This window comes from Paroedura picta, chromosome 2, assembly GCF_049243985.1.
Source record: "Paroedura picta isolate Pp20150507F chromosome 2, Ppicta_v3.0, whole genome shotgun sequence".
NCBI classification, from domain to species: Eukaryota; Metazoa; Chordata; class Lepidosauria; order Squamata; family Gekkonidae; genus Paroedura; species Paroedura picta.
Window position 1 is genome coordinate 71,385,482 of NC_135370.1, and position 27,848 is coordinate 71,413,329.

The following is a 27,848-nucleotide window of genomic DNA, read 5'->3' on the forward strand; positions in this document are numbered from 1 at the left end:
TAGATGCATAGGGGTTTAAACAGAGGAGTATTGAATTTTTAAAAATTTATGGGCATCGCAGGCCCTTTAAAACAATGAGAAAGTGGATTGGTTGCCAGGATTGATTGACAGGTGGAAGAGATTTGCATGTATGCTACAGCATGCTACAGTTATGAATTACTATTCTCACTATTGTTCTACTATTCTACTGTACTTTCTCCATTTCCAGCAGGCAATGTGGAGTGTAAGAAGCGTGAAATGGCAGCAGACGAAAGTGACACAGCAAAAAGTTAAGGAATGGCCAAAGGCATGATAATTTATAATGCTACGCCATTCAAATGGCATAATGCTATTTTTTTTTCAATGTGCAGAAATGGCCACAGGCCTTCTAGGCCTGGCTCCTCCCCATGACCTGGGCTGACTATGGTATCCTGGAAGGGAGACAAATTGCCTTAGGTGGCTCCACGGTGCTGTGCTGTGCCACCAAACTGCCTGGGACATTTTTTTCTGTGTCGGAACATGTTCCTCAACAGAAAAAAGAAAATGGCCTCCACTCCCATCTTTCCACCCCGGTTTCCTTGTCTGGAGGCAGAAATCCAGGGTAGATAGGGTGTGCTGGCAAAAATGGTCCCCATGAAGACATAGGATGTAGCAGGACTGGAAAGAATAGGATTGCAAAGAACCAGCATTAGCCCAGCACAGTTGCTGCCGTACAGAATGGTCTCAGCTACCATGTGAGGCAGGTTATGCTGAAAGTGAGTGATTGGTCATCTATTTATGGCAGAGTGGGGATTCAAACTTGGGTTTCTCATATTCTAGTTTGAGACTTTTGCAACTATTCTACAATAGCTTTCAAGTCAATATCTGCTGCCAAATAGTAGTTCATCACCAGTTGGCCATCACTGGGCTTGAGTGAGTTATAGCTGTTGAATTCTCAAAAGGCATTAATTTCTTAAAGTTATGGCCATTGCTATTATCATTTTTAATTGTTATTTTTAATTGTTTTTCCTGATTTTTCTGCCAACATTGGGCTTTGCTCAAGTGTGTAGAAAGATCTGGCCCAAATGTTCATGCTCCCAGTCTCTAGATTTAAATATCTATAGATAGGAGCATGTTGAGAGTTATATATTTGAATTATATTCTAATTACTCTAATTATTATCATTACAACTTCAGTAATTCTGCAGGGCTCACAAATCTGCTAGGTATTTGGTTGAGGTCGATTAGAACCAACACCATCCACTGGGCCCCCAAGCGTACCTCCTATGAAACTCATCACTTGAACCAACCAACCATGGGTCCATCAGTACGCTACAGTTATGAATTACTATTCTCACTATTGTTCTACTATTCTACTGTACTTTCATTCTATTGTTATTTACTTTTATTAATGTCATTCATGGCTATTGATTTCTCTGTATTGTTCCTATGTTTCATGTGAACCGCCCTGAGCGGAAAGCAGTATATAAATGTAATAAATAAATAATAAATATATAAAATATTAAAACAAAACTTGAACTGTAAATTAAGAAAGACCATTAACAATAGAAAACATTGGAATTTCAAGTAATATTTTATTTATCTGAACCAAATTGTTTCCATAAGAAATGATAGTTTAAAAATTCTGACCTTACAGCTATTCTAGGGGCCATTCCGCATGACTTAAATGTAGCAGAAGTATTACCTTTGGTAAATGCTACTAATTCAATGTTCCTCATGATGTCGTACACAATCTGTAACACTCCTGCAACACTCCCACAAAAATCACTTCGTTGTAGCGCTTTTTGGGAAATCCAGAAAAGTGGATTCCCCCTACAAAAACCCCTACGCTCTTGAGAACAACATCCAAAAAAAACATGTGCGTTCTCAATGTAGTGGTAGAAAGAATGTCCCTCCCTCGCTCTCACCCCCAAACTTCTAGAATCGCGATCGCCATTTTTTCCCCTTAGACCGGCGAAAGCAACGAACGAACGAGGCTTCTCCGGCTAAAGTCCGTCTACAGAAGTGCTTAACAGTAAAACAAAGCTCCCTACTGCAAGGGCCATTTCGCACGGCTTCAAAGTAGCAGGATGGTTGCCAATTGGAAACGCTACAAATTTGCCATAACCCACGACGTCGTACACAATCTGCAACAGTCCTGCAACCGAACCGCAAAAAGCGCTTCGTTGTAGCGCTTCTAGGGGAATCCAGAAAAGTGGATTCACCCTCCGGATAGCGATACACTCCTGCAACCAATCTGCGACAATAGCGCCACTGACTTGTGCGTTACCATTGTTGCGGTTTCTTCAAAGTCCCTCCTCCCGAGCCTTTCCTCCTAACTTCCGGCGAACTGTCCGCCATTTTTTTTCTCCGAGCGAGCGGGGATCTACGAGGCAACGAGACAACGACTGGCTTTCAAGCACGATCACTTTCGGAAATTCTGCCCGGACACCACAATAGTTTTTCAAAAGCACAGTGGCACACACCGTCACGTTCCAAACATTTGCCCAAAGCTTAAAACCCCGTCTACCTTCGGCCAGTACTAGCGGAGTCAACGTACGGGGAGCATTTTTAAAAACTTTCCTCTGAGCGTGCCAACGAACGTTCGCCGCTCGCAGTCTCCTGTTTAGATTAGTGGGGTTCAATAGATATGATTCGAGGTGATACCATGAGGGGTGGTTTATGTGTGGTGGGTCTTTGTGTGGTTCCGGTTGCGTGGTTGTGCTTGGGTGCGGACAACCCCTTCCATCGGCGGCTAGACCTCCGGCAAGCGGAGTCGCCGTCCGCCGTTCATTTTAAAAAACTTTCCTCTGAGCGTGCCAACGAACGTTCGCCGCTCGCAGTCTCCTGTTAACCTTAGAGGGGTTCAATACAAATGATTCTAGCATGAGGGGCGGTTTATATGTAGTGGGTCTTTGTGTGGTTCCGGGTGCGTGGTTGTGCTTGGGTGCGGACAACCCCTTCCATCGGCGGCTAGACCTCCGGCAAGCGGAGTCGCCGTCCACCGTTCATTTTAAAAAACTGTGCGCTGACCATGCCAACGAACGTTCGCCAGTTACATGTTATTGATTTATGCTTTGGTTGGTGAATATTATTGGGGAACTGTCGCGTACCGCTGCACTTGCTCTCGGTTTCACACCGGCATTTGTTTTTGTAATGGCGGACATTTCACTAAAATGGCTCCCGCTGCATGTTCAAACTGCTCTTCCCGCGTGTGGACGAATCAGCGCATGCGAGAAGTCAAACAAAAGGCGCCAATCTGGCCATTAGGAGCAGATCCTGTTCCCGCGCGAGGAATTTTGAACGTGACATGTGACCTCATGTGGCCAATGTGCGTGTCCCCTACTGCCCTCCACCAATCAGGAGCCGGCTAGTCCCTTTGTCTTTGTGTGCGGGAAGGTATATGATCCGTAGCACCCTGCACCTCGCACCTCCATTTTGCTCAGCTACTAGCGAAAGCACCATGGAATCCTCTTCGCAAGCCTCGTCCGTCCCTGCAACCGGCCGTGGGCCAACTTGGAGGGACGCGGAGATCAGGGACCTGATCGCGATTTTCTCGGAAGAGAAAATCCAGGACGCCTTCCAGTCCTCTCACAGGAATAGGGAGGTCTTCGAGCAAGTGGCCATAAAGATGCGTGCCCTGGGCCACAACAGGACCGGCCTGGAATGCCGGTCCAAAACTAAGACAATGAGGGCGGAGTACATGCGTGCCGTGAACCATAATAAGGGTTCCGGCAACGAAAAGGTGACCTGCCCCTACTTTGAGGAGCAGCGCGCGCTGTACGGAGACGGGGAAGGAGCCGGCAGGCCGAAGCGCGTCGGGAGGAGCCTTAAGGTGGTTCGGAAGCCGGCTGCCCCGGTCGAGGAACCACCCGCTGAGGAGGATCCCAGCGAGGGCACCTCGTCTAGCTTTCGGCCTCCACCCCCCGTCCAGCAACGAGCCGCGGAATCGGTCACGCTGGACCTGATGGCCATCGCTCCTGGGGAGCCAGAGGAGGTTCCTGAGCAAACGCCCCTTGCCTCCGGTAAGTAATTTTCTTTTTATTTTATATTTCATTTTGAGCAAATGTGTGTTCTGACGTTTGGGCATCGTTTTCTCGTGTGTTCGTTGCAACGCATGCTATGCTAGGATGTTTGTGGATTGCTTTGGGTGGCTTTTTAAAACGGTTGTGTTTAACCAACAACCCAAACAGTTTTGCAGCATGCCTCAGCCATAGGCCTTCTGCAGTGCTCTAGCCACTACTTTGGGACCTTGCTGTGTGGTTTAGGTTGTATGCTTGCTCCTATTTCACTATTGTATGCCTTTTGTTCGTTGCAACGCATGCTATGCTTGGATGTTTGTGGATTGCTTTGGGTGGCTTTTTAAAACGGTTGTGTTTAACCAACAACCCAAACAGTTTTGCAGCATGCCTCAGCCATAGGCCTTCTGCAGTGCTCTAGCCACTACTTTGGGACCTTGCTGTGTGGTTCAGGTTGTATGCTTGCTCCTTTTTCACTATTTTCTGCTCTTGTCCACAGAGACACAGATGCCTGGGACGGTGGTCCTCGAGTCCCCTGCAGCGGTGGCAGAGGACAGTGATTCCGGGGCGTCAACAAATGTTGGTAAGTATCAGTTGCAATAAGGGGGGGGGGGTTTAACTGCTTTGTGCTTTTCTGTTTGTGCAGGGCAGCAGCACTGCTAAGAGACAGAAGAGAGTCCCTCAACGTTGCTGCTTTAGGGTGTGAAGCTTGCTTTGCCACACTTTGGTCCTAAATCATGTTTTTTTTCCCTTTTTTCAGATTTCATACCCGGGACGCAGGAGGAGGAGGAGCGTGGGGTGGCTGGACCTCCTGCCGTGCGCAGGCGTATACAGATACAAGATGGTGAGCGTGCATGAACTGTTCCTTTCGAGCCATGGCTGCAGGACAATGTCTGTGTGCAATAACTGTGTGCTTCCTTTTCATTTTTGTACTCCCCTGGCATTGTTCTGAGTCTTGATTTAACATGTAACCAAGAAAGGCCACCATGGGCAAACAAACAATAACCATGTGCTCCCCTGGCATTGTTCTGAGTCTTGGTTTAACAATATGTAACCAAGAAAGGCCAACATGTGCACCAGGGTGGGTTTTGACTGTCTCGATGTTACTAACAGTTCTGTTTCTCTTTTTTTTTTGCCAACAGAGGTCCTCTCAGAAGACGACGAGCCAGCCGGCTCACCACCTAGGGGTGCTCTCCAAGCTGAGGAGAGGCTGGCGAGGGAACGCGGCAGGCTGCGGCGCGTCTCCGTCCTGACTAGTGTGGGAGAAAGGATCCTGGAGCACTGCCAGGAGGAGTCCAGGCGTGCCGCCGCAACAGACCAGGCGATGCTCTCCCTCGTGGCCCAGGAGGGCAAAAAATTCCGTGCCATCCTTAGAGACTCGAACCAATCACTACGCGAAAGCGTGGAGGAGGTTCGAATGATAAGGAGGCTGATGGAGAGGGCGGTCGCGGTTATGGAGGCGGCCACCCCTCCTCAGATTACAGTGCACGTCCCCCCACCCACACCCACACCTCCCCCACCACCTCCAGCACCCACCCCACCCACCCCGTCTCAGAATGCCTCGACCCAAACGAGAAGGAGGACTGTTCTCGGGAAGAGAGTCGTTAAACCCGCGGAGAAGTTCTCCCCCTCCTAGTTTGGGCCAGTTTGTCTAGTTATCTGTGTTTGCTGTTGTCTGTTAAATAAAGTTTATATTTTTGACTCTGTCTCTGTGTACCCTCTCTAGTGATTGTGCCTATTCTGGCACCGTTGTGTGGGTTGGAGGTTGGAGGGTGTTTTAAAGGTTAAAGGTGTTTTAGGAGTTTGGGGTGAAAGGTGTGCGAGTGTAAGGAGTCACACTGGAGTCTTTTTCAGGAAATTTACAACAATATTTTATTTTCAAAAACAGTTCAACAGGGGAAAAAAATAAGGGAATGCAACTTGGACCCCCCCACCACCACCCCCACCCTCCAAGAAAGCCAACTTTTTTTTAACAAATTCATATATTTAACAGGGATAGAAAAATGGGCAATGTAACTAGGAACCCCCCCAACCCCCCCACCCCAAAACACAAACAGAAAACAAAACTCAGGTCCCACTGCTCCCCTCCCCAGCCCCTTCCATCTCCCTCACTCTCCTGCACAACCGTCCCATGGTCCCCCTGACTTTGCGGCGGAAGAGGTCTTCGTCCTCCTTCTTCTTAACTGTGTGGGGAGGGAGAAAAAGTACACATTAGTGCCACACATATTTTCCAATTTTTTTAGTTTACATGCATACACTTTTTAGTGACCTTAGCCACAGTGTGAGAAGAGTTGGGCAGTGGGGAACATAACCTACGTTCTTCCGCCTCCCTCTGCTGCCTTTGCTGCTCAATCTCCCCTTTCAGCTCTGCCACTTCAGCCTCTAAGGAAGTAACCCTGGCCTCCATGGCACGCAGCCTTGCCTCCATAGTTTCTGCTATAGAAATCAAACAAAGAATTTGATCACACTTCAAATGGAAGCATCACATCAGGCTCCCATATGGCTCCATGGGGGTACACACACATGGGTCTCCCTCACAGACATAAAACTCTCACCTGCAGCCTGTCCTGAGGTGGAAGGTCCCTCTTCCTCCCCCTCCTCACGCTCAGGTGCTTTTGCCAGCTTGGATGGTGATTGTGTGGCTGGACAAAGAAAAAGACAAATCATAAGTAAAAGCACACAAACCAGAGATGAAACACAGCTGGTGGACACACCACAGTTAGAGTCTAAGCGCATAACCAAAGTGGTTCTACAGTACTGGCGGGCTAAGTCAGAGGGGGTTGACAGCATCTAAATACTTTATCGAATTTCATTGGGGACAGTAGGGGAAAGAGGCAGCTAGTCATTCCATGCATGTTTAAGGGCAAAACACAACGAGGGCAGCACTCACCCATATGCCTCCTCATTTCCAGGGGGGGCTTCCCAGCCTTCTCCCATATTTTCACCATCTGGTCGTGGAAGACCGTTCTCCCACTTGGCTGCGGGATCCCCCCCCACTGTTCCAGACTGTTGAGGAAGTCCAGCTTCACTCGCTTAAATTTTGTCCGGACCTGCTCCCAGGTCCGGACATAGCCCCTCTCCCTCAGCTTTGATGCCAACACCAGGTAAGCACCCTTGGTGTGGCAGTGGGTGCTGGCCATAAGGCGGCCAACACTTTTCGATTGGAGCACAAGCTCCAGAAGTGCCTCAGCCTCGGCGCGCTGCCAGAAGGAGCCCTTCCGTGGCTTCGGCATCTTCGGAATGACGGTTAGGGAACGAACGTGCGTTGCTCCGATCGACCACCCCTATTTTAAATGTATCAAAGCTGCCCACCAATAAAATTATTCCTTGGAACATAAGTGGATTGATCCTCCGGTTTGACAGGGGTCGCCAATACTTCCTGGCTACCCGCCTCCCCGAACTTTCCCCGTTCAGCGCTTCCGTATTGTGTTTGTCAATTTCAGTGGGGAGTTAGCATTTAGGGCTGTCAAAGTGCTTTTGTACCAGAGAATCCCCGTTTTTTTGCTGGCTAAGTACACAAACCGCACAAGACAAGGTTAAACAAAGAACACAAAACTTTATTCAACAACAGAGTAGGAAAAACAATTAAACACGCCTCCTGTTTCTGTAGATGTGGGTGGCTATGGCGTCCCGAACCTTGCACCCCTCAGCATAGATCCTTTTTCTCCTTGCTTCAGGGATGTCTTGTGTGTCCTCAAGGACTACAGGATCAGGTTCATCCACAGGGAAGGGGATGTTATGTCCCTTGTCCTCGCATATGTTGTGCAAAATGACACACGCGATGATCAGCGGAGTCACATTGTCTATATGCACATGGAGTCGGGACATCAGGCAACGGAACCGGGACTTCAAACGTCCAAAGGCACGCTCCACTACATTCCTTGCCCGGGAGTGACTGAGGTTGTAGTGGCTCTGCACGTCTGTCCTTGGCCGCTTGTAGGGAGTCATGAGCCAGCGTCGTAATGGGTAGGCTCCGTCCCCGAGCACCAACGCCGGAACACGCACGCCCTCAATGGTGGCGGTGGGGTTTCCTGGAACAAAGACCCCTTCGTCCATGGCTTTCCTGAGGTTGGATTCCCTGAAAACAAGGGCATCATGCCTCCTGCCACTCCACCCCACCTCGGCATCGATAAACCGGCCGGAGAAGTCCACAGTTCCTTGCAGGAGAACAGAACAAAAGTCCTTCCTGTTCCCGTACTCCTTTATGCTTCCCCCGGGGGCACGGATAGGGATGTGGCTTCCATCGACGGCCGCAAAACAATGCGGGAATCCAAGCCTGGCAAACCCGTCCATACTCTGGAATAAGGGAAAGAAAAGAATATAAGCCATGGCATGTCAGCGTGGGGTGTATCGCGTCTTCGTTGCTGACCTGTCAAACAAGAAAAAAAATTTAAAGGGCAAAGGGGATAGAATGACACTCACCGCTCCAAGCCGGTCTCCGAGGCACACGACTTTGCTGAACAATTCCGCCTCCATGGCAAGGCAGAACTCCTTAAGGATATCGCCAACCGTAGTGACTCCGAGTCCGAATTGCTGGGCTACTGTCCGGAAGTACTGAGGGGTGGCCAAGTACCACAATGCGACCGCCACCCTTTTTTCCACTGGCACGGGGCGCCGCATGCCAGTGACTTGCCTCTCCATGTGTCCACGTAGAGCCTCCACGAGTTCAAAAAATGTCCCCCTAGACATTCTAAAGTTGGCAATCCAGTGGTCATCATCCCAGCGAGCCCACACAAAATTTTCCCACCAGTCAGAGGATCTTTCGTCCACCCAGAACCGTGGGGGGAACCGGACCTCTGCCAGAGCTTGCCAGTGCCTCTTTGCCGCCATGGTTGCCCGTTGAGAACGTCTTGTACTGCTGGTCATCGCTCTGGCAATAAGTTCTCGGTATTCCTCTGAAGCAGCCCTCCTATGCTGCACAGTGGTGCGGATACGCTGGACCACCGCAAGCATCTGAGCCAACAATTGAAAAATAATCCTCTCCATTGCAACGTTAACCTGTGCTGCGGGCAGTAGGCTACACAAACAAAGAGAGGCCGACCGCGTGTCTGCCCAGGTGCATATAAGCAGGTAACCTGTGGGCGTGTACTGTGGGCGGGGATTAACCTATCAAACATATCAATGCATCAACCTCTGGTTCATGGAAAACAATAGAAAACACGTTCCAAGGGCGCCAATGATTTGACGATAACGCGTTGCTACGGGTTTTCCTGGGTTTTTTTAAAAAAAAGGGAACCCAGACAAGTCCGGCTTTAGGGTCGAGGTCAAAGGTGTGCCTGCAGTTTGATTGACGGGCACGGGAGGCCAGAAGCGCTAAAAAGGGACCTCCTTTGTAGCGAAAAGACGGAGAACCGGAAGCCTGTGGGTTACGAAAGTGACGAGAAGTGAAAGTGCTAAATTCCGCAAAAACCGCAGCTGTGCGTTACGGGCATAGCTAGTTACATTTCGCTAGTTGAAGTAGCGATTTCGCTAACAGCAACCAAATAGCAACTTTGAGCTCTGTGCGAAATGGCCCCAAGTGTCTTTAAAGTTCTCAAGCACAATATAGCCCCCTGTTTGACACTGGCCATAATTTGTGCCACAAATCACACCCATGGGGGGAAGATTCTTTTTTACTTGAAGAGCGTGTAAACGATTAAGCACCAGATCCTACGCCAGCAAAAAAGGTCTTTCTGAGACAATGAATGAACAAATATTCATTGCAACTGGTGTGTTTCAGTTTAAAAAACCCAGTTTTTAAAGGGAAAGGAGCTTTTTGGGAGCACGAACACAACAGTTCATTGGCTGTTTGATTGACGGCCAGGGCTGGGAAGAAGCGCGGAAAAATATCACTTCCTTTGTAGAGATTCCAGCGAGACCAGAAACATGTGAGGAATGAATACAGCGCTAATGGGACTTCAATATTCCACTGGAATTAAAGGTATGCAGAATGACGAAATTTCACTATTAAATATAGCGTTTCTGCATACTGCAGACATTCAGCAAAATTGGTCCTTGTGCGGAAAGCCCCTAGTGCTTCATGGTTTTATTTAATTTCTCCAAGCAGAAGAAGGGAGGATATGCAACAAGGAGTGAAACTGACTCAGCATATATGTGTAAACAAGGATGTTGTCCAGCCAATGATTTAGCTATCAGGATAATTCTGATTTGGCAAGTGTTTCTCCTTTTCTCTAAGCATTTTACCATTTTACTAGTTGTGAAGGGCTGATTCCTCATACACATGTGCACAAGTTTTGTATAATTTGTTTTGTTCTTTTGTAGTGCATATTTCAGTTAAACAGAAAGGTTTTTATTAGACCTTACATTGTTTATTGCTCACATGTATAGGTTGCCGTAGGGACTGTCTTAAAGGAGACATTCCCTCTTGTATAAGAATGAAGAAATATGTTGCCTAGATAGTTGGAGGGGGCCACTTTCTAATCAATCTGAAGTTAATATAATTGATTCAGTCTATGGTACACTGCATTGAAACCTTGTTGTTGTTGTTATGTGCGAAGTCGTGTCCGACCCATCGCGACCCCATGGACAATGATCCTCCAGGCCTTCCTGTCCTCTACCATTCCCCGGAGTCCATTTAAGTTTGCACCTACTGCTTCAGTGACTCCATCCATCCACCTCATTCTCTGTCGTCCCCTTCTTCTTTTGCCCTCGATCGCTCCCAGCATTAGGCTCTTCTCCAGGGAGTCCTTCCTTCTCATGAGGTGGCCAAAGTATTTGAGTTTCATCTTCAGGATCTGGCCTTCTAAAGAGCAGTCAGGGTTGATCTCCTCTAGGACTGATCGGTTTGTTCGCCTTGCAGTCCAAGGGACTCGCAAGAGTCTTCTCCAGCACCAGAGTTCAAAAGCCTCAATTCTTTGACGCTCGGCCTTCCTTATGGTCCAACTTTCGCAGCCATACATTGCAACTGGGAATACCATAGCCTTGACTAAACGCACTTTTGTTGGCAGGGTGATGTCTCTGCTTTTTAGGATGCTGTCTAGATTTGCCATAGCTTTCCTCCCCAGGAGCAAGCGTCTTTTAATTTCTTTGCTACAGTCCCCATCTGCAGTGATCTTGGAGCCCAGGAAAATAAAATCTGTCACTATCTCCATTTCTTCCCCATCTATTTGCCATGAATTGAGAGGGCCGGATGCCATGATCTTCGTTTTCTTGATGTTGAGTTTCAAGCCAACTTTTGCACTCTCCTCCTTCACCCGCATCAACAGGCTCTTTAGTTCCTCTTCACTTTCTGCCATTAGAGTGGTATCATCTGCATATCTGAGGTTGTTGATATTTCTCCCTGCAATCTTGATCCCAATTTGTGACTCCTCTAATCCCGCATTTCTCATGATGTGCTCTGCATACAAGTTAAATAGGCAAGGCGACAGTATACAGCCTTGCCGAACTCCTTTCTCAATTTTGAACCAGTTAGTGATTCCATGTTCAGTTCTCACTGTTGCTTCTTGACCTGCATATAAATTTCTCAAGAGACAAATAAGATGCTCTGGTATTCCCATCTCTTTAAGAACTTGCCACAATTTGTTGTGCTCCACACAATCAAAGGCTTTAGCATAGTCAATGAAGCAGAAGTAGACATTCTTCTGGTACTCCCTAGCTTTCTCCATGATCCAGCGTATGTTGGCAATTTGATCTCTAGTTCCTCTGCCTCTTCGAAATCCTGCCTGTACTTCTGGAAGTTCTCGGTCCACATATTGCTGGAGCCTAGCTTGTAGGATTTTGAGCATAACTTTGCTAGCATGAGAAATTAGTGCAATGGTGCGGTAGTTTGAACATTCTTTGGCATTGCCCTTCTTTGGGATTGGAATGTAAACTGACCTTTTCCAATCCTGTGGCCATTGTTGAGTTTTCCAAATTTGCTGGCATATTGAGTGTAGCACGTTTACTGCATCGTCCTTTAAGATTTTGAATAGTTCAACTGGAATGCTGTCACCACCACTAGCTTTATTGTTGCTCAGAGTTCCTAAGGCCCATTTGACTTCACATTCCAGGATGTCTGGCTCCAGGTCAGTAACTACCCCATTGTGGTCATCAGGGATGTTAAGCTCACTCTTGTATAGTTCTTCTGTATAATTTTGCCACCTTTGTTTAATCTCTTCTGCTTCTGTGAGGTCCCTACCATTTTGGTCCCTTATTATACCCATCTTTGCATGAAACGTTCTCTTCATATCTCCAATTTTCTTGAAAAGATCTCTGGTCCTCCCCATTCTATTGTTTTCTTCTATTTGTTTGCACTGTTCATTTAAGAAGGCATTCTTATCTCTTCTAGCTTTTCTCTGGAATTCTGCATTCAATTGGGTGTATCTTTCTCTTTCTCCCTTGCCTTTCACTTCCCTTCTCTCCTTAGCTATTTGTAAAGCTTCCTCAGACAGCCATTTTGATTTCTTGCATTTCTTTTTCTTTGGGATGGTTTTAGTTGCTACCTCTTGTACAATGTTGCGAACCTCCATCCATAGTTCTTCAGGCACTCTGTCTATCAGATCTAATTCCTTAAATCTATTTGTCACCTCTACTGTGTATTCGTTGGGGATATGATTTAGTTCATACCTGAGTGGCCTAGTGCTTTTCCCTACTTTCTTCAATTTAAGCCTAAATTTTGCAACAAGAAGCTCATGATCTGAACCACAATCAGCTCCTGGTCTTGTTTTTATTGACTGGATAGAACTTTTCCATCTTTGGCTGCAGAGCACATAGTCAATCTGATTTCTGTGTTGACCGTCTGGTGATGTCCATGTGTAGAGTCGTCTCTTGGGTTGTTGGAAAAGAGTGTTTGCTATGACCATTGTATTCTCTTGACAAAATTCTACCAGCCTGTGCCCTGCTTCATTTTGTACTCCAAGGCCAAACTTGCCTGTTATCCCGGTTATCTTTTGGCTTCCTACTTTAGCATTCCAATCCCCCATGATGATAAGTACATCATTTTTTGGCGTTGCTTCTAGAAGGTGTTGTAGGGCTTCATAGAACTGATCAACTTCATCCTCTTCAGCAGCAGTGGTTGGGGCATAGACCTGGATCACTGTGATGTTGAATGGTTTGCCTTGGATTCGAACTGAGATCATTCTGTCATTTTGGAGATTGTATCCCAAGACTGCTTTTCCTACTCTCTTATTGATTATGAAGGCTACTCCATTTCTTCTGCGAGATTCTTGTCCACAGTAGTATACCTGATGGTCATCTGAATTAAATTCACCCATTCCTGTCCATTTTAGTTCACTGATTCCTAAAATGTCGATGTTCAGTCTTCTCATTTCTTGTTTGACCACGTCCAGCTTACCTTGATTCATGGATCTGACGTTCCAGGTTCCTATGGAATAAAAATCTTTACAGCATCGGACTGTCTTTTCGCCACCAGTTACTTCCACAACTGAGCGTCCTTTCGGCTTTGGCCCAGTCGCTTCATTCATTCTGGCGCTACTCGTACTAGCCGTCTGCTCATCCCCAGTAGCATATTGGACACCTTCCGACCTGAGGGGCTCATCTTCCAGCGTCATATCGTTATGCCTATTGGAACTGTCCATAGAGTTTTCATGGCAAAGATACTGGAGTGGTTTGCCATTTCCTTCTCCAGTGGATCACCTTTTGTCAGAGCTCTCAGCTATGACCTGTCCGTCTTGGGTGGCCCTGCACGGTATAGCTCATAGCTTCACTGAACTACGCAAGCCCCCTTGCCACAACAAGGCAGCGATCCTTGAAGGGGGATTGAAACCTTACAAGCAATAATAACCTACTAAGCACTTTTGTGTGGGCAACATACACGTTTGCAACAGAAAGTGACAAATAGTTTCATTTTTTAGTATGTAAGAAGGTTTTATTTTAGACATTTTTTGTCCTGAGCTAACTAAGATGTTCATTATGAGACATGCAAAGAACCCAGCCAAAATCAGTTTTTTACTATCAGTGATGTTCAGTAATGGTTATAACTTAGGCTTAATTTTTGGAAAAGGACAAACCATAAATCAACATAAGTATCTAGCTAATAATTTAATTGCTTGGAGTGGGTGGAGTGAGCAACTTTTATTCAAAGCTCCTGGCTATTTGTTCTGTTCTTATATTGGATGAGTGTAAACCTGATTAAGATGTCAGATCAGAGTATGCCCCACAGCAGGGGCCTGATAATTGTTATCCAAATATGTTTTTACTGCTGTTTTCATTCCCATATGTGAAGTGTGTGATCTATATCTCCTTGTAAGTCATTTTTCTTTTCAAGCAACAGGTTTGCCCAGATGCTTCATTTTCTTAAAAAGAAGAAGAAATGCCTTGCAAGAATCTGTAGTGCTTTTGTTTTTATTTATTTACAATGTGTATTGGCTGCCTTTCCACCTTGCAGAACTTAAAGCAGCTTACCACGTAACCAGTACTATATCCAGTCTTTACATGTTGCCTATCAGTAAAAAAAATAAGTTCTCTAGCTCCTATGACTGGAACTGGGGACACAAGGGCTTTAGTTCCATTTGTCCATGGACAAAGCTTGCTCTGCTTTCCAACTTCCCTGCTTTCCATTCCAGTCACTTGAGTGCCTTTTCTCTCTACAGCTCTGCTTATATACTGTATGCCTTTGTAAACATCTTGAATGCAAAATAAGTTTCAGGCCAAAAGGTTGTGCCTTCCAGTCCAAACTGTGCTGCCCTTTGTTCTCTTCCTTTTGAACTTTGGTTAACCTTTTTTTGTACAGTGCTTATCAGAATGTTAAGCACCTCAAAAAAAAAATCATTCACATATGAATCCAGTTTCAGGTTTTATTTCATAGGTTGTCTGCAATCATGACCTGCTGTCTAATTATGCCAACCATCTTTCTATTCTTAAAGGTATCATTTAGTTAAATGGCCACTGTTAGTATGGAGATAAATTTTACCCACAAGCCCTTCTCACGTCACTGTACTGTCCCCTAGAAAAACAAATAATGTCTGTTATACCTTAGTTTACTTAAGATTTGAGTACTTTCTATAGTCTAAAGGGCCTTCCTCTATCTTGTGGCTCTTCCATCAGAGGAAGAACCACTTAAGTTGAACAAAGATTCCTTACACTAGGAAAAGGATTCAAATGTTGCTCAGTGGAGTAGTATATACCACAAACACCATCATGTTGATTGAGCATTGGACACTCTCCACTTATGCCATATTCTTTCTACTATATAGGACAAAGGAATTTAGTCTATGTAATATATACACAGGTAATTATCCAGATAACATTAAAATCAGAAACATCATTTAATGTTATTGTCCATTACTGGAAATTAAAGTAAGTGAGCCAGAGTTTCGTGATTTTGCTTACCATTGATACATCAGACATGTGCTGTAATATTTCCTTGTTTCTGACTTTTGATGTCCATGGAACCCACAGAAGCCTTCTCCAGCACCAGAGTTCAAATTAATAGATTATTTTCTTTTCCAATTTTTTTCATTGTCCAACTTTCACAGCCATAAGTGGCTTTAGGAAATATGATAGATCTAACTGATCTACATTTGGTAGGCAGGCTTCTGTCCTTGCTTTTCCATGTTCGGTTCAAGTTCATCATTGCTGAGTGACCCAAAGCAATTTGACGTTTTAATTCCATACTGCAATCATCACTCATATCAATTTGTGATCCAACAAAAATGAATTCTTGAACACACTGGATTTCTTCACCATCAATTGTTATTGTGACATGTCTGTTTTTTGCAGTGGTCATTATTTTTGTTTTTGTTTTTAATATTAAAGAAAAGGCCAAATTTCTTACTTCATTGACCTTTGTAATCAGCTGTTCTAGGCCTTCCTTAGTTTCTGACTGGAGGGTGGTGTCATCATAATACCAAAGATTATTTACATTCCTTCCCTCCAATCTTAATTCCAGTGCTTGGTTCTTTGAGTTCACTCTCTCCCATAATGATCTCAGCATACAAGTTAAACAGGAAGGGGAAAAGAATACAACCTTAGCACACTCCTTTCTCCATTTTGAAACCAGTCAGTGTCACCAAATGGTATACATACAATGGCTTATTGTGTGTAGAGTAACTGCATCAGTTTGATCAAATGCATATATATTTGTTAAACATTTCTCAAGTGAAATGGCCATGGATGTTCATGTTGCCCCACCCCTCCCTCCCAAAATGGCCAATTATGTGCCTGGAGGGGATGGGAAGGGAAGAAGCCCCATGTGGGCATGTACACAGCTATGCTTCCCAATCATATTCTGCATGATAGTGCCACTTCTGGGGTTTCTCAAATCCTAAAGAAGGTTTCAGGGGTTTCTCAGTAGTCAAAGTTGAAAATGACTGATCCAGGGCTTGGAGACCAGCCCCATGTGGAAAGGCTGAGGGACTTGGAAATGATCAGCCTGGAGAAGAGAAGGTTGATAGCTTTAAGTATTTGCTGGCTTTAAGTATTTGAAAGGTTGTTACTTAGAGGAGGGCAGGGAAAGGTTCCTGTTGGCAGCAAAAGATAAATCCTGCATCAATGGGTTTAAATTATGTGTATAATGATATCGGCTAGATATGGGAGGGGGAAGTCACAGTCAGAGTAGTTCTGCAGTGGTATTTGCTGCCCAGGGAGCTTCCCCTCACTGGTAGTCTTCAAGCACCTGCTGGAAAGATACATCATGGATACATTAGGCTGATCCTGCATTGAGCAGGGGATTGGACTAGATGGCCTGTATGGCCCCTTCCAATCCTTCTATGATTCTATGACTCTTTCTGTCCTTGGGTTTATAAATGTCCCTCCCACCTTCTTTCAAAGAGAACAGTGAGGTGTGTTTGCTTCTCTCCTACATTGTATCCTTTCAGGTAGACTGAGAGTGACTGACAAGGTCACCCATTGAACTTCATAGCCGTGTGGGGACTTGAACCCAAGTTTTCCCAGTACTAGTCCAAGACCAGCATTTCAGCTGCTGCACAGTAGGAGCATCAAAGCAGATAATGAATTGTCCATGTTTGAGTTTTAATATTGTATTTAACTGCCACCACTTGCCAAATAGCATGGAAAAGAACGGTGGTAATAAAATACCTCAACAGCAGCAGTTTTTCATCTTCTACACTGTCATTGTGGCTGCAGACTTTTCTGGTATGGGAAGAGAAAAAGAATGTGATTATAAGCTGCTTTGAGTCTCCTTAAGGTGGAGAAAAGGAAATGTAAAAACCTACTTTTTTCATTTGAAGGAGTGTAGCATAGAATCTGAGATTCTGGTAGAGATTCTATTAGAACCGTGACAAAGCAAAAAAGCCAAAACCAAAATAAAACCAGCATTGTAAGGGTGCTGAGGGATTTTTAGGATGGAAGAGAATCAGGGATGAGCACAAATTGACTGAGGAACTGCAACACCAAATGAAAGAAAATATAAGGAAAATGCTCCTAATTTGTTGCCACTGTCTCTTAAAACAACACCAGCTGAGTCATTTGAAACTAGCCAGAACAAAGCAGTTAAGGGAACAACCCTGGCAAGACCCAGGGGAAGATGGGACATGATTATGGAAGATGAGCTAAGAAGCCTTTTAGCCTTTTCCATCTGGAAGTTCTTTGATTCTGTACAGGGCTTTTAATAATCATCTTTATAGGCCTTTGCATAAACGAGCTGTGGCATAAGATAATAGGACAGTGGAGCATCCGCATCCCAGGCGGCGCGTCAGCCTTGCAACAAACAGAATGTACTGGGAAGAACAAAGAGGGCAATTGTAAATCTGGGAGAGGATTAGAAGGTTGATGTAGCCGCTGGCTAGCTGACAAAGGACCACAGCAGCTGAGCAAGCACTGGTGAATGAATGCACTCAGACTGTACATCGATTTCTCTGTGAGGAATTGCCCTAATACAGTGCCTTGACTGCCACTTGCCATCTTCTAGGTGCTCTCTCAGGTCTGGTCTACCCCCTGCAGCGAAATGAGGTGGCAGAATCATGAGCTGGTAGAGTGGCTGCTTGTGAAAAATATTTTTTGCTTTAAAAAATCCCAGAAAATGAAAACCTAGCATCGGGACAGGAAAATGTAGGAAAGTGTTCAAAATGTGGCCCCTTCAACTAAAGCCCAGTGGTAAATTCACATTGTTGTATCATCATATCTCTACCACCTCATTCTGCATCTGTAGACCACTGGACCCTGGTCTAGAGACAACAAAAATGCCGCCATCTGTATAAGCACATCCAAATGACTGGCAAAAGAAGTTCCACCCTTGATGTACAGCTTGCATATCACACAAAAAGGAAGAGACATCCATCCCTCCCCCTTACCCCCCCCCCACAAAAAAAGCCTAGAAAGAAAGTGGGATTCCACAGAGGAGAGGGCATTAGACTGCTTGCCATGGAATTGATTTGTGTCTCAGAATTTGTATTTTCTGGGACCAAGACCAAAAGCCATCAGCCAGTATATGACAGCCTGCAATATAACAGACTGCAATACCAGATGACACTGCATATCATCTGCACATTAACAAAGACACAATGGACCAAATTCTGTGGAATTATACCAAAACTCATTGTACTTTAGCCAAACTTGCTTTCAGAAGTGCAATCCTTTGCTTGAAATGCTGTGACTAGAGTCAAACAAACAACAATCCCAGTGGACTTTGATCGTGTTTCCCCAGCCCTTGGCTCACTGACTAAGTCCCTATGTTTAATTTCAGTGAAATAGTCAGATTGTTTGGTCCTGACTTTTCCAAGTTAATGGGTGGGTCTTTTTAGTCTCCTGACAATAAAACTTCTTCCAAATGTTTATCACATCAAATAACATCTTTTCCAATCTATTAACAGTGGAAGCTCTCCATTTTTCCATTCCAATGACAAACTGTTACATCTTTTTTTCCTGCCACTTAAAAAAATCACATTAAAAGAGTACATTTTCAAGAGCTGACACATGAGAGACATGCATGGCACTTCTCCTGCACAGTAAACATATACCCGATTGAATGAGGAGGAGGGATCAGAACATCACTTTATGTGAAAAAGCTGATTCAAGATTGGACTTTTCTATGTCACTAGTAGAGTACTTAAGCATGGACAGTAAGCAGTTGAAGAGGAGTCATGTCTGCAGAAGAAACTTCCCCTTCCTACTGCACCAACTATGTTTTCAAAGATGTGTTCCTGTGTGTCAGTGGACCACCACGAATTGGGGGGGGGGGGTTAAAAAGGAAATCTACAGCAGGAGAGGAAAATCAATTAAAAAACCCAATCCTGCATAAATGTTAATGTCATTCCTACAGGAGGAGCTGCTGTTGTGCTAGTGGAATGGAACACTGGGATCTGGGATCTAAGATATTTTGCTTCCACTAGCAGTGAAAGTATTTCTTGATTTGCATTATATTGAAAAGAAGGCCTGCACTGCAACACAATTGCTGCAGAACTCGTTTAATTCCCATCACTATGGTGGTGGTGGAAAATGCAGCCAACCTATGTCAACTTCTTAGAGGTTTTCAAGACAACAGATGCTCAGAAGCAGTTTGCTATTGCTCTGAAAGGTGATGAGCTCAGACTAGGCTGGAGCATCCTGTTCTGGGCCTTATCACTATAGCGTCTGTATTTTCCTCATTAGTAATTACACTTCAACTTTGGTTTGGATATGACTGAAGGGTAAAATGTTTTTGCTTTGTGCAGAAGAGCAGTGTGCATATATTATAGAGGTGGGTTGTTTTTCATTTGAGACATGATTTGCTGCACACAGCAATAGAATACTTTCTATTTCTATGTAGGCTAGCATTTCCTTTTCCCATCCTTCCTGTCTTCACTTACAGGAATGTGGGAATGTCTTTCAGCATTAATTTCTAGAAGGAGATTAACTATGTGAAGAGAGCAAGGCCTCCTTTTCCCACCGTCAAGCCCTTTTTAAACATTACCCATCTCATCAACTATGTCTTCACCATCAACCACAACAAAGAGTCAGTTCTAACAATATGCTGGCATGGCAGCCTTAGTGAGCATAAAAGACCTGCTCCTGCAAGTGTCCTGCTTATGTGAGCAATATAATCTCATAGCTCCTCTTGCAGGAAAAGAAAAGGCCTGATTTTGCAACTCATGGACTTTTAATGCAGAAGAGACAGTTGAGGATCCGATATTCATACAGTGTACTGAAGTCAGATTCCCATCCTGCACACATTAGACAATGCACATTCAGAGCACTTTAGAAGTATTTTTTTTCCGTTTCGCCCAGGAAAATCCAGCTGCAAAAGCACATTGAAAGTGCATTATCCAATGTGTGCAGAATAATAAACAGGATTGCACACACTATCCCTCCCCCTTTCTGGTGCATTCATTAAAACTAGATCTTTATGCTCCTGAAAGAGTGAATGCCTAGACTTTCTATATGCCACCGCCCCTAGCTTCAGAAACCCTGTACAATTTATGCCAAGTTTTTGCTCACTTGTGAAAGTGGGATTTGGCTTTCTGGCAGAAGAACATTTCCGGGGTCTCAGACTGTCCATCCCAGACTCCACCACAAATCTCCAGGAATTTCTTGACCCAGGGTTGACAACCCTCCCCCAAAGTCTCCATTTTTTAGGAGCCTGGAAAAGCCTTTTCCTACTTGCTCATGGGATTTTTCATTGCTTGCTTCTCTCTCTCTCTCTCTCTCTCTCCCATCTGTTTTTCCCCCCAATGAGTACTCAAAGTGGCCTTTACGAATGATTTTTTTACAAATCACACACACACACATATACATATACATATATATATATACATATATATATATACACACCCATACACATACACATACATATGTACATACATATATATATATATATATATATGTATTTCCCAGACTAAAACATGGCCACTGTGCAACAGCCCAAAAAGAAGTGTAGGCAATATAGTGCTTTGAATTTGCAGTAGACCCAACACCAGAGATATGTGTGTAAGGGGGGCACTAGGGATGTGAACTTGGGAACCAAGGGGGGGCAGTAAAACACTGTATACATAGATGCCAAAGTATAAAAATGGCAAAGAATTTAAGAATGTTGGGACAGTTATGTTCAGAGAAGACAAAGTGAAATTGGCTGTTGCTGTTGTATTTTAGTGTGTTATTACTCTTAGAAAAGTAATATTAGGCACATCCATGATGGCCTAAACCTCTAAACTAATTGTAGAACAAAAGGAACAAGAATGCTCCCAATGGAAAAGGCAGTTCAACAAGTTGTCCCATTAACTTTATTGGGTAAGGTTTGATATGCAAACTACATCTGATGACAGCCTGTTTATGCAGCCTCAAGGGGTAAAACAGAACATTGGTCAGTCTCTCTCTCTCTTTCTCTGATTCATTTGTCTTCCTTTGTTCATAACCCTGTTGATAGCTTCAGACCACACAGTGGCAGCCTGCATAGGTCAGTTATAAACACCACATCCAATAGAGTTCTGGTGAGTTTGAAGGGTCCTTGAGTAACTTTTAGATGGCTCCCTGAGGAGCACAGCTGTTCATGAACAGGAAGGGAGAGCTTCCTTGTACCTCCTTCAAACTCAGCAATGTGACCATGGAATAAATCAACCTTCCGTGATGATTCTGAAATTCCACACAAGCCAAAGCAACCCAAAGCAATTGCAGGGAGTCATTCTTTGTTAACACCCAAAGTTTCCTCCACTGAGGCACCACCAAGTGTGCATGTGTGTTCTGTCTGTTTTGAGAGTGTATGTGTAGGGACTGCTTTGCATTTATCATTCAGTAAGGACAGAACTGAACTGATGCAAGCCTGTCAAACATGACCTTTCTATTGTGCCAAGAGCAATAAAAGGGAAGGAAGAGTCAAGAACATTTGTTTTCAGAAACAGCAGAGGTGATGACCGCTTCCCTAGCCATAGTCAGATGCTAAATGGGGAACAGAGCCACTTGTATTGAACAAAGAATGCTTTACAAAAATGCTCTTGATCTACCCCAGAAGGATTTCTAACAGTTGCTGAGGTAGCCACTGTGAGAGTACTGAGGAAAACTGTTGCACTAAGAAGATATCAGACCTTCCCCATTGTATTAATTTAAACTATTTTTCAATTTAATACATGCTACAGTCCTCACACCATTTTCCTGGAAGCTTTCCTTATTCTCTTTCAAGCGTCTTTTTTCCAGAATAGTTTGAGGGTGCTTAGAGGTACCCTATTGTCAGAAAATCATCACATCTCTTGTAGTTCTGAAGTTATGGAATTTTACAAAATGGAAACTGAGGCAAAAATCATGTAAGGTAAGTGATTAAATGTAGAATGAAAGGTCTCCTCTGATTGAGAGGCACACGACTTACTTCTTCCTTCAATTGCATTTTCTGTTCCATTTGAACCACAAACACTGGAAACATTTAGTTCTCTCCGGATTTTTTTAAACAAACTTTGCATTGATGTTTCCTCATTACATCAGTCATATTTCACAAATACTCTGGAAACAGTTTCCTGAACTCATTTCAAAGCTTGGTCTCTTCCTTTCAATAGTCCAGAAATCACAAATGAGAGCAATGCAATTAATACTCTGTGTGTATAACACAGACAGGCTTTAACCATCGTTTCAAAAACTCTTTTCAGTTGTTTTGATTTTGGTACTCTTCCATCTCATCCTGGGAGAGCCCATTTCATATGATTCTCTTGGTATACATGGTAAGGTAAGCATTTTTTTGCAAATTTTCCAGATCTGGTATATATGATCAGAAACTTGAACTTTTTTTTAGGGTTTCCAACAATATACATTGAAGCTGAAAATGGGCTGTGGCTCACAGGTAAAGTATCTGCTTTGCATGCAGAAGACCCCAGGATCAATCTGAAGCATCTCCATGAAAAAGATGTTGTAGTAAGTGAGAAAGAATAAAACAAACTAAGATAATAACAGGGGGGAAATCAGAGATTGGAACAAGAACATAAAAACAATCATAATGATTACTTGTAGAGATTAAACAACTTAAAATCCTATTAGATGTGTTAGAAATAGAAGATATAATAACATAAAGAGAAAGAAAAAAACCCACCTGAGAACCATGAAGGTTAGGGAGAAAACCATATATAGAAAAACATAAACAATTCTTAGAGCTCAAAATGTTTACAAATCATTAAAGAATATCTTATCTATTGGGTACACATAAAGCATTGCAGTGTGTACAGCACTAATGCCAATAAGTTCAGACCCAATGTATTTTGATCATACTGATCTTCCTCAGATACACACCATTGTACATTTTTAAAAATTCAGTTTTCAACATGTAGGTAATAAAAATAATGAGAAATTAATGCTGCTGTTATCTTTATCATTTATATAATTTTGAATGATATTATTTGCTTCTTTAATCTGTTATGGCTGGTTCTGGTCCAGTAAGCTGGCTGCTTGTGGAGGAACAGGGAATCAAACCTGGCTTGCCACATTAGAAGCCACTGCTCTTAACAACTACAAATATTTGGGAATAAGCATGACTAGGCAATACCATAATATTTTAAAAAATAGCTTTCAGAAAATTGAATTCAAGCAGATTTATTAGCATGGAAAAAACTTAAAATCTCATTACTTGGAAGAATATCTACAATTAAATTGCATGTGCTGCCAAAACTCAATGCTTTGTTCCAAATGTTACCCATATGCATGGATGAAAGAAGACTGAAAGAGTGGCAAAGACAGATAAAAGAATTTATATGGAATGGGGGAAAAAACAAGAATATGTTTCAAAATAATACAAGATATGGACTTTTGAGAATATGATTTACATGCCAGAAATTAATTTTGAATATATATTTAATTTTATTTAGACAAAATAAAAGAACATAGAAAATAATAATACAGCATATACTAAAACTTGTATTATAATACTGATTGCTATGTTCTTTGTTTATATCCCTTATTCTTATCACTTAATAACAATTCTTTAAATTGTCCCATTTCAAATACAATCTTAATGGGAAAGCAGATTTAGAGAAAACAAAAACATTCTACTTTCCCTAATACCTAATATATCCAAATAAAAAGAATACTTAAATTTTTTAAAGTCTAATAAAATTTAGATTACCATTTGTAACAGCTTCAAATTCCATGCCATCTACTGCAATATTGTCATTAAATGTTAGAATATTATAGATATATTGTAATACATGCTACAATATATTTACTTTTAAAAAGAAACCATATAACCTTTTATCTTGATACAAAAGACCAAAAGGAAGAAAGAAACCACCCAACTGGTTATTATTTGGCATTCTTATATTGACTTGACTTGCTTTTCAAAAGACAAAACATTTAAAAGTATTTTCCCATCATAACTTTTTGTATATCTAGGGTATGTTTCTGATGTCTTTAAAGTGGGGTAATCCAAACAAAAAGTTTTTACTTATCCATGGGGGGCGGGGGGGGGGGGGTGAAGCTCTTGTTAAGATAAGTCTATACATTTTATTTCTAATACAAGCCTAACATATAATGTCTCTTTTTGGTATTTCAGTCAATGAATCAAAGTTATATAATATACTAGCAGGAAGGCCCACTGCAGTATGCAATGCAAGGGGTGCTAGCGGGGGTGGTTGTTTGCGGGGGAGGCGGCAGGCAGAGTGGCCTGCATGCTGCGGTAGTCGTGGCGCAATGGGAAAAGCAACAGAGCAGTCGCAGGGCTGTGGGGGGTGATCGCCATCTTGCAAGGCCAGTGGGCAGGCAGCATACCACGTTTTCTGGCAGAGGAGTGGCTTGAGAGTTAGGGTGGTGCATGCAGCATCTTTGTGGCAGTGTTCTGTTTGGGGGGCAGGTGACAAGGCCACCGTTTCTGAATGGGCGTCACACGGTGGCACCCAGCACAGGCTCGGTGGTGCAGCCACCCACAGTCCTTGCTGTTTTGTGGTGTCGATGGGCGAAAGGAGTGTTGGGCCAGCAGAGAAGCATCGCCCCCAGCAGGCAGTGTGGTGTGCGGGCTGGCTGTTGGGTAGGTGAGAGGGCAGCCAGCGAGGGCATGAGTTGTAGGGGTGTCCCATTCAGGGTGCAGTTACCCTGACTGGGCTAGATTCGAGCTCAGACAGCTTTCATACTCACATATAAGCTGAGGCACCTAATTTTACCACAAAAATCTAGGCAAACTTATTGACTCACATATAAGCCAAGGGTGGGAAATGCAGAAGTTACTAGTAAATTTACATTAATTGAGGCACCAGTAGATTAAATGTTTTTGAATACTTATTTCAAAGAAAAATCAGTAAACTAGCTTGGTAAGTGCAAAAGAGGTCTAGGAAACCAGAGCAGAACAACAGTACGCGAAGTTGGCAACTTCGTACAACAGCCACCAAACTGGGAGAATGGACTACTCTAACTACAATTGCAGTGCCCCCCCCAAACAAAACACTGAAATAAAGAATTATAAAACTGAACATTGAAATAAAGAACTGTAAAAATCAACTTTTAAAAGAAACACAACCCCAAGAAGAAAAGGCAAACAATACTGCCCCTCAGAAAAAAAGAAGAAATAAACTTTAGGAGAAACAGTAAATCCCAAAGCACCTCCAAAACCCACCTCACCCACAGAAACCAAAATAATAGTTTGGAAGAAGTGAAGGCAAAAGGAAAAAAAAAAGATCAGAGTCCCTCAGTCAAACCGTTGCTGTCCTACAAACAGCCAGAGCAAGCAAGCTTCAGCTTGCAGGAGGTTTGCAGAAGCAATGTAATGATTGGCTGCCTGGGAGCAGGCTGTTATTTCAATTACTGTATATACCTGCATATAAGCTGAGGAGCACTTTTTCAGTGTGAATACTATGCTGAAAAACATGGCTTATACACAAGTATATACAGTATATTCTGGCCATAGGCACTTGAAAGGTACTGGAGAACTGCCAGAGAGGTGGGAACATATGTTTGAAAAACACTATTAAGTAATTTTTTAGATTTTGAATAATTGTATTGTTTAAGAATGTATCTTTCACTTATATTGTTTTATATTATTTAGGAAAAACCACTGAGGAAAGTCTATGTCCTTGAAAACAGCAGAGTTGGGGTTAGGAAGTTATTCCACCATCTTTGACATTGTCCTATTTTGGTTGATACTGTTAATGTTTTAATGTTTTAATGTTTTAATGGGGTTTATGGGTTATACTGTGTTTCTTTGACTTGTATTGTAAGCCGCCACGAGACAACTTTAATCAAGAGTGGTGGGTAAAAATCAATCAATCAATACAATAAACAGTGCAATATCTAGATTCCATTCTGGCTTCATCCTACTTTTATTTTTGTGTTTACAATTGGAACCAAGAAATAAAGGAAGAGTATGAAGAGGCCTTGTTAAAATAGTTTATTATTCAGAAGCACCACTATAGTTGATTATCTTCTATTTTAGGAGCCAAATTATGGCAAGTAATACACATACATTAGAATGGGAGAAAAAGAGATTTTGAGAGCCAGCTTGCTGTAGTGGTTAGGAGCGTGGATTTCTAATCTGGCGAGCTGGGTTTGATTCCCCACTCCCCCACATGCAGACAGCTGGGTGACCTTGGGCTCACCACAGCACTGATAAAGCTGTTCTGACCAAGCAGTAATATCTGGGCTCTCTCACTCACCTACCTCACAGGGTGCCTGTTGTGGGGAGAGGAAAGGGAAGGAGATTGTTAGCTGCTTTTAGACTCCATCGGGTAGAGAAAAACAGCATATAAGAACCAATTCTTCTTCTTCTACTTCTTCTGAATGGAAGTATATATGATTCCAAAGACTGCCTGGAAAACTGGAGTGTTCTATACAAACTGAACCCACCACCTATTTAGACATGTGAACTCACCATGTCATTTCCCATTTAGAGGAAAGCTATATGGTGGAGAGGAAGGGATGCATAACTAGGTTCAAAGGGCTGTACTTGGATTTGGTTATATTATGTGGCTTTATACCACATAATAAGTAAAGGTTTACATCAGCCTTGTAAAATATGTGAGTTCGTAGGAAAGAATGCCAGGCTACTGGGCAAACAAACAGCTCTTTATTGATCTAAATGGTGAGTACATGTTGAAGGAAGCAACAAGAAGACTGGAAACCCCTGAGAACACCCCAACTTATGTACACAAAAGGTCTCATCTGTGCCTGATTCATTTAAATAGATTGGCTCTTGCAGTGGGAAGTCTCGCAGTGCATTAGCTGCTTCCATGACTGTTTGGATCCTGCCCTGGACCTCAAGCTCAGCCCTTGGCAGATCCACATACACAACACAACACCCCTTACCTCTTAGATAGTAATTTAAGGGGTGGTGGAATTCTGTGCCTGCATGCGTGTGCTGACTTGTGCGCTCCCCCCCCCCCGCATTGCTTCAGTGGCCAAAGTGCACAACATCTGATAATTGTTTAACAGTTTTTTAAAAAAATCAAAAATGAGTAATCTCCTACCCATTTGTTTAACCTGGAGGGGCCCCTCATATCTTCCATGCCCTAACCTCAACCAGATTCCCTATCTATACAGCCTATGACAGAGTGGGAAATGATTTTATTTTGTTCTGTTTTCTTTTGTTACTGCAGTTTCTGCCTCTGTTTGTCTCAAATTGAATCTGTAGCCTCTAGAATTACTTACCTATGTGACCTTTCCCAGTCCTGAAGCAAATGGGGTGGGGGACTTTGGCTGCCTCTTGTGCTATGCCACATTGTCCTTGCAGTCTGCACTCCCCTACTTGCTTTCTGCTCTCCAAACATTATGCCTCGTTCAAGCAGACCTACCTCAAGCTCCTCCTCTGCTGCCTGCCTGTGTAGATACCTTATTCTCTTTGTGCCTCCAAACATATTTTCTTTGTCAAAATTTCCTTATGTTATTGTGCTTTAAGTGGCTACAATACTGTCTGTATTACTGTTTGGAATCTTCCTTATCCGTTATCTGGGAGACTTAAATATAGGTGCTTTTCAGTGTCTCAGCTTGTTGTAGTGGTTAGGAGTGCGGACTTCTAATCTGGTGAGCCGGGTTTGATTCCCCGCTCCCCACGTGCAGCCAGCTGGGTGACCTTGGGCTCGCCACAGCACCGATAAAGCTGTTCTGACGG

General features: G+C 43.4%; 1 protein-coding gene across 1 annotated transcript in view; it reads right to left on the reverse strand.

Moving 5' to 3' along the window:
• Nucleotides 1-6,043: 6,043 nt before the first annotated feature.
• LOC143828879 (uncharacterized) overlaps nt 6,044-27,848 on the reverse strand; it is a 140,934-nt gene continuing 119,129 nt past the window's right edge. Inside the window, exons 2-4 of the mRNA XM_077319041.1 lie at nt 6,532-6,618; nt 6,293-6,412; nt 6,044-6,159 (exon numbers count right to left, since the gene is read on the reverse strand). Of these exons, the coding sequence (XP_077175156.1) occupies nt 6,044-6,159; nt 6,293-6,412; nt 6,532-6,618 (323 nt within the window). The remainder of the gene's footprint in view (nt 6,160-6,292; nt 6,413-6,531; nt 6,619-27,848) is intronic.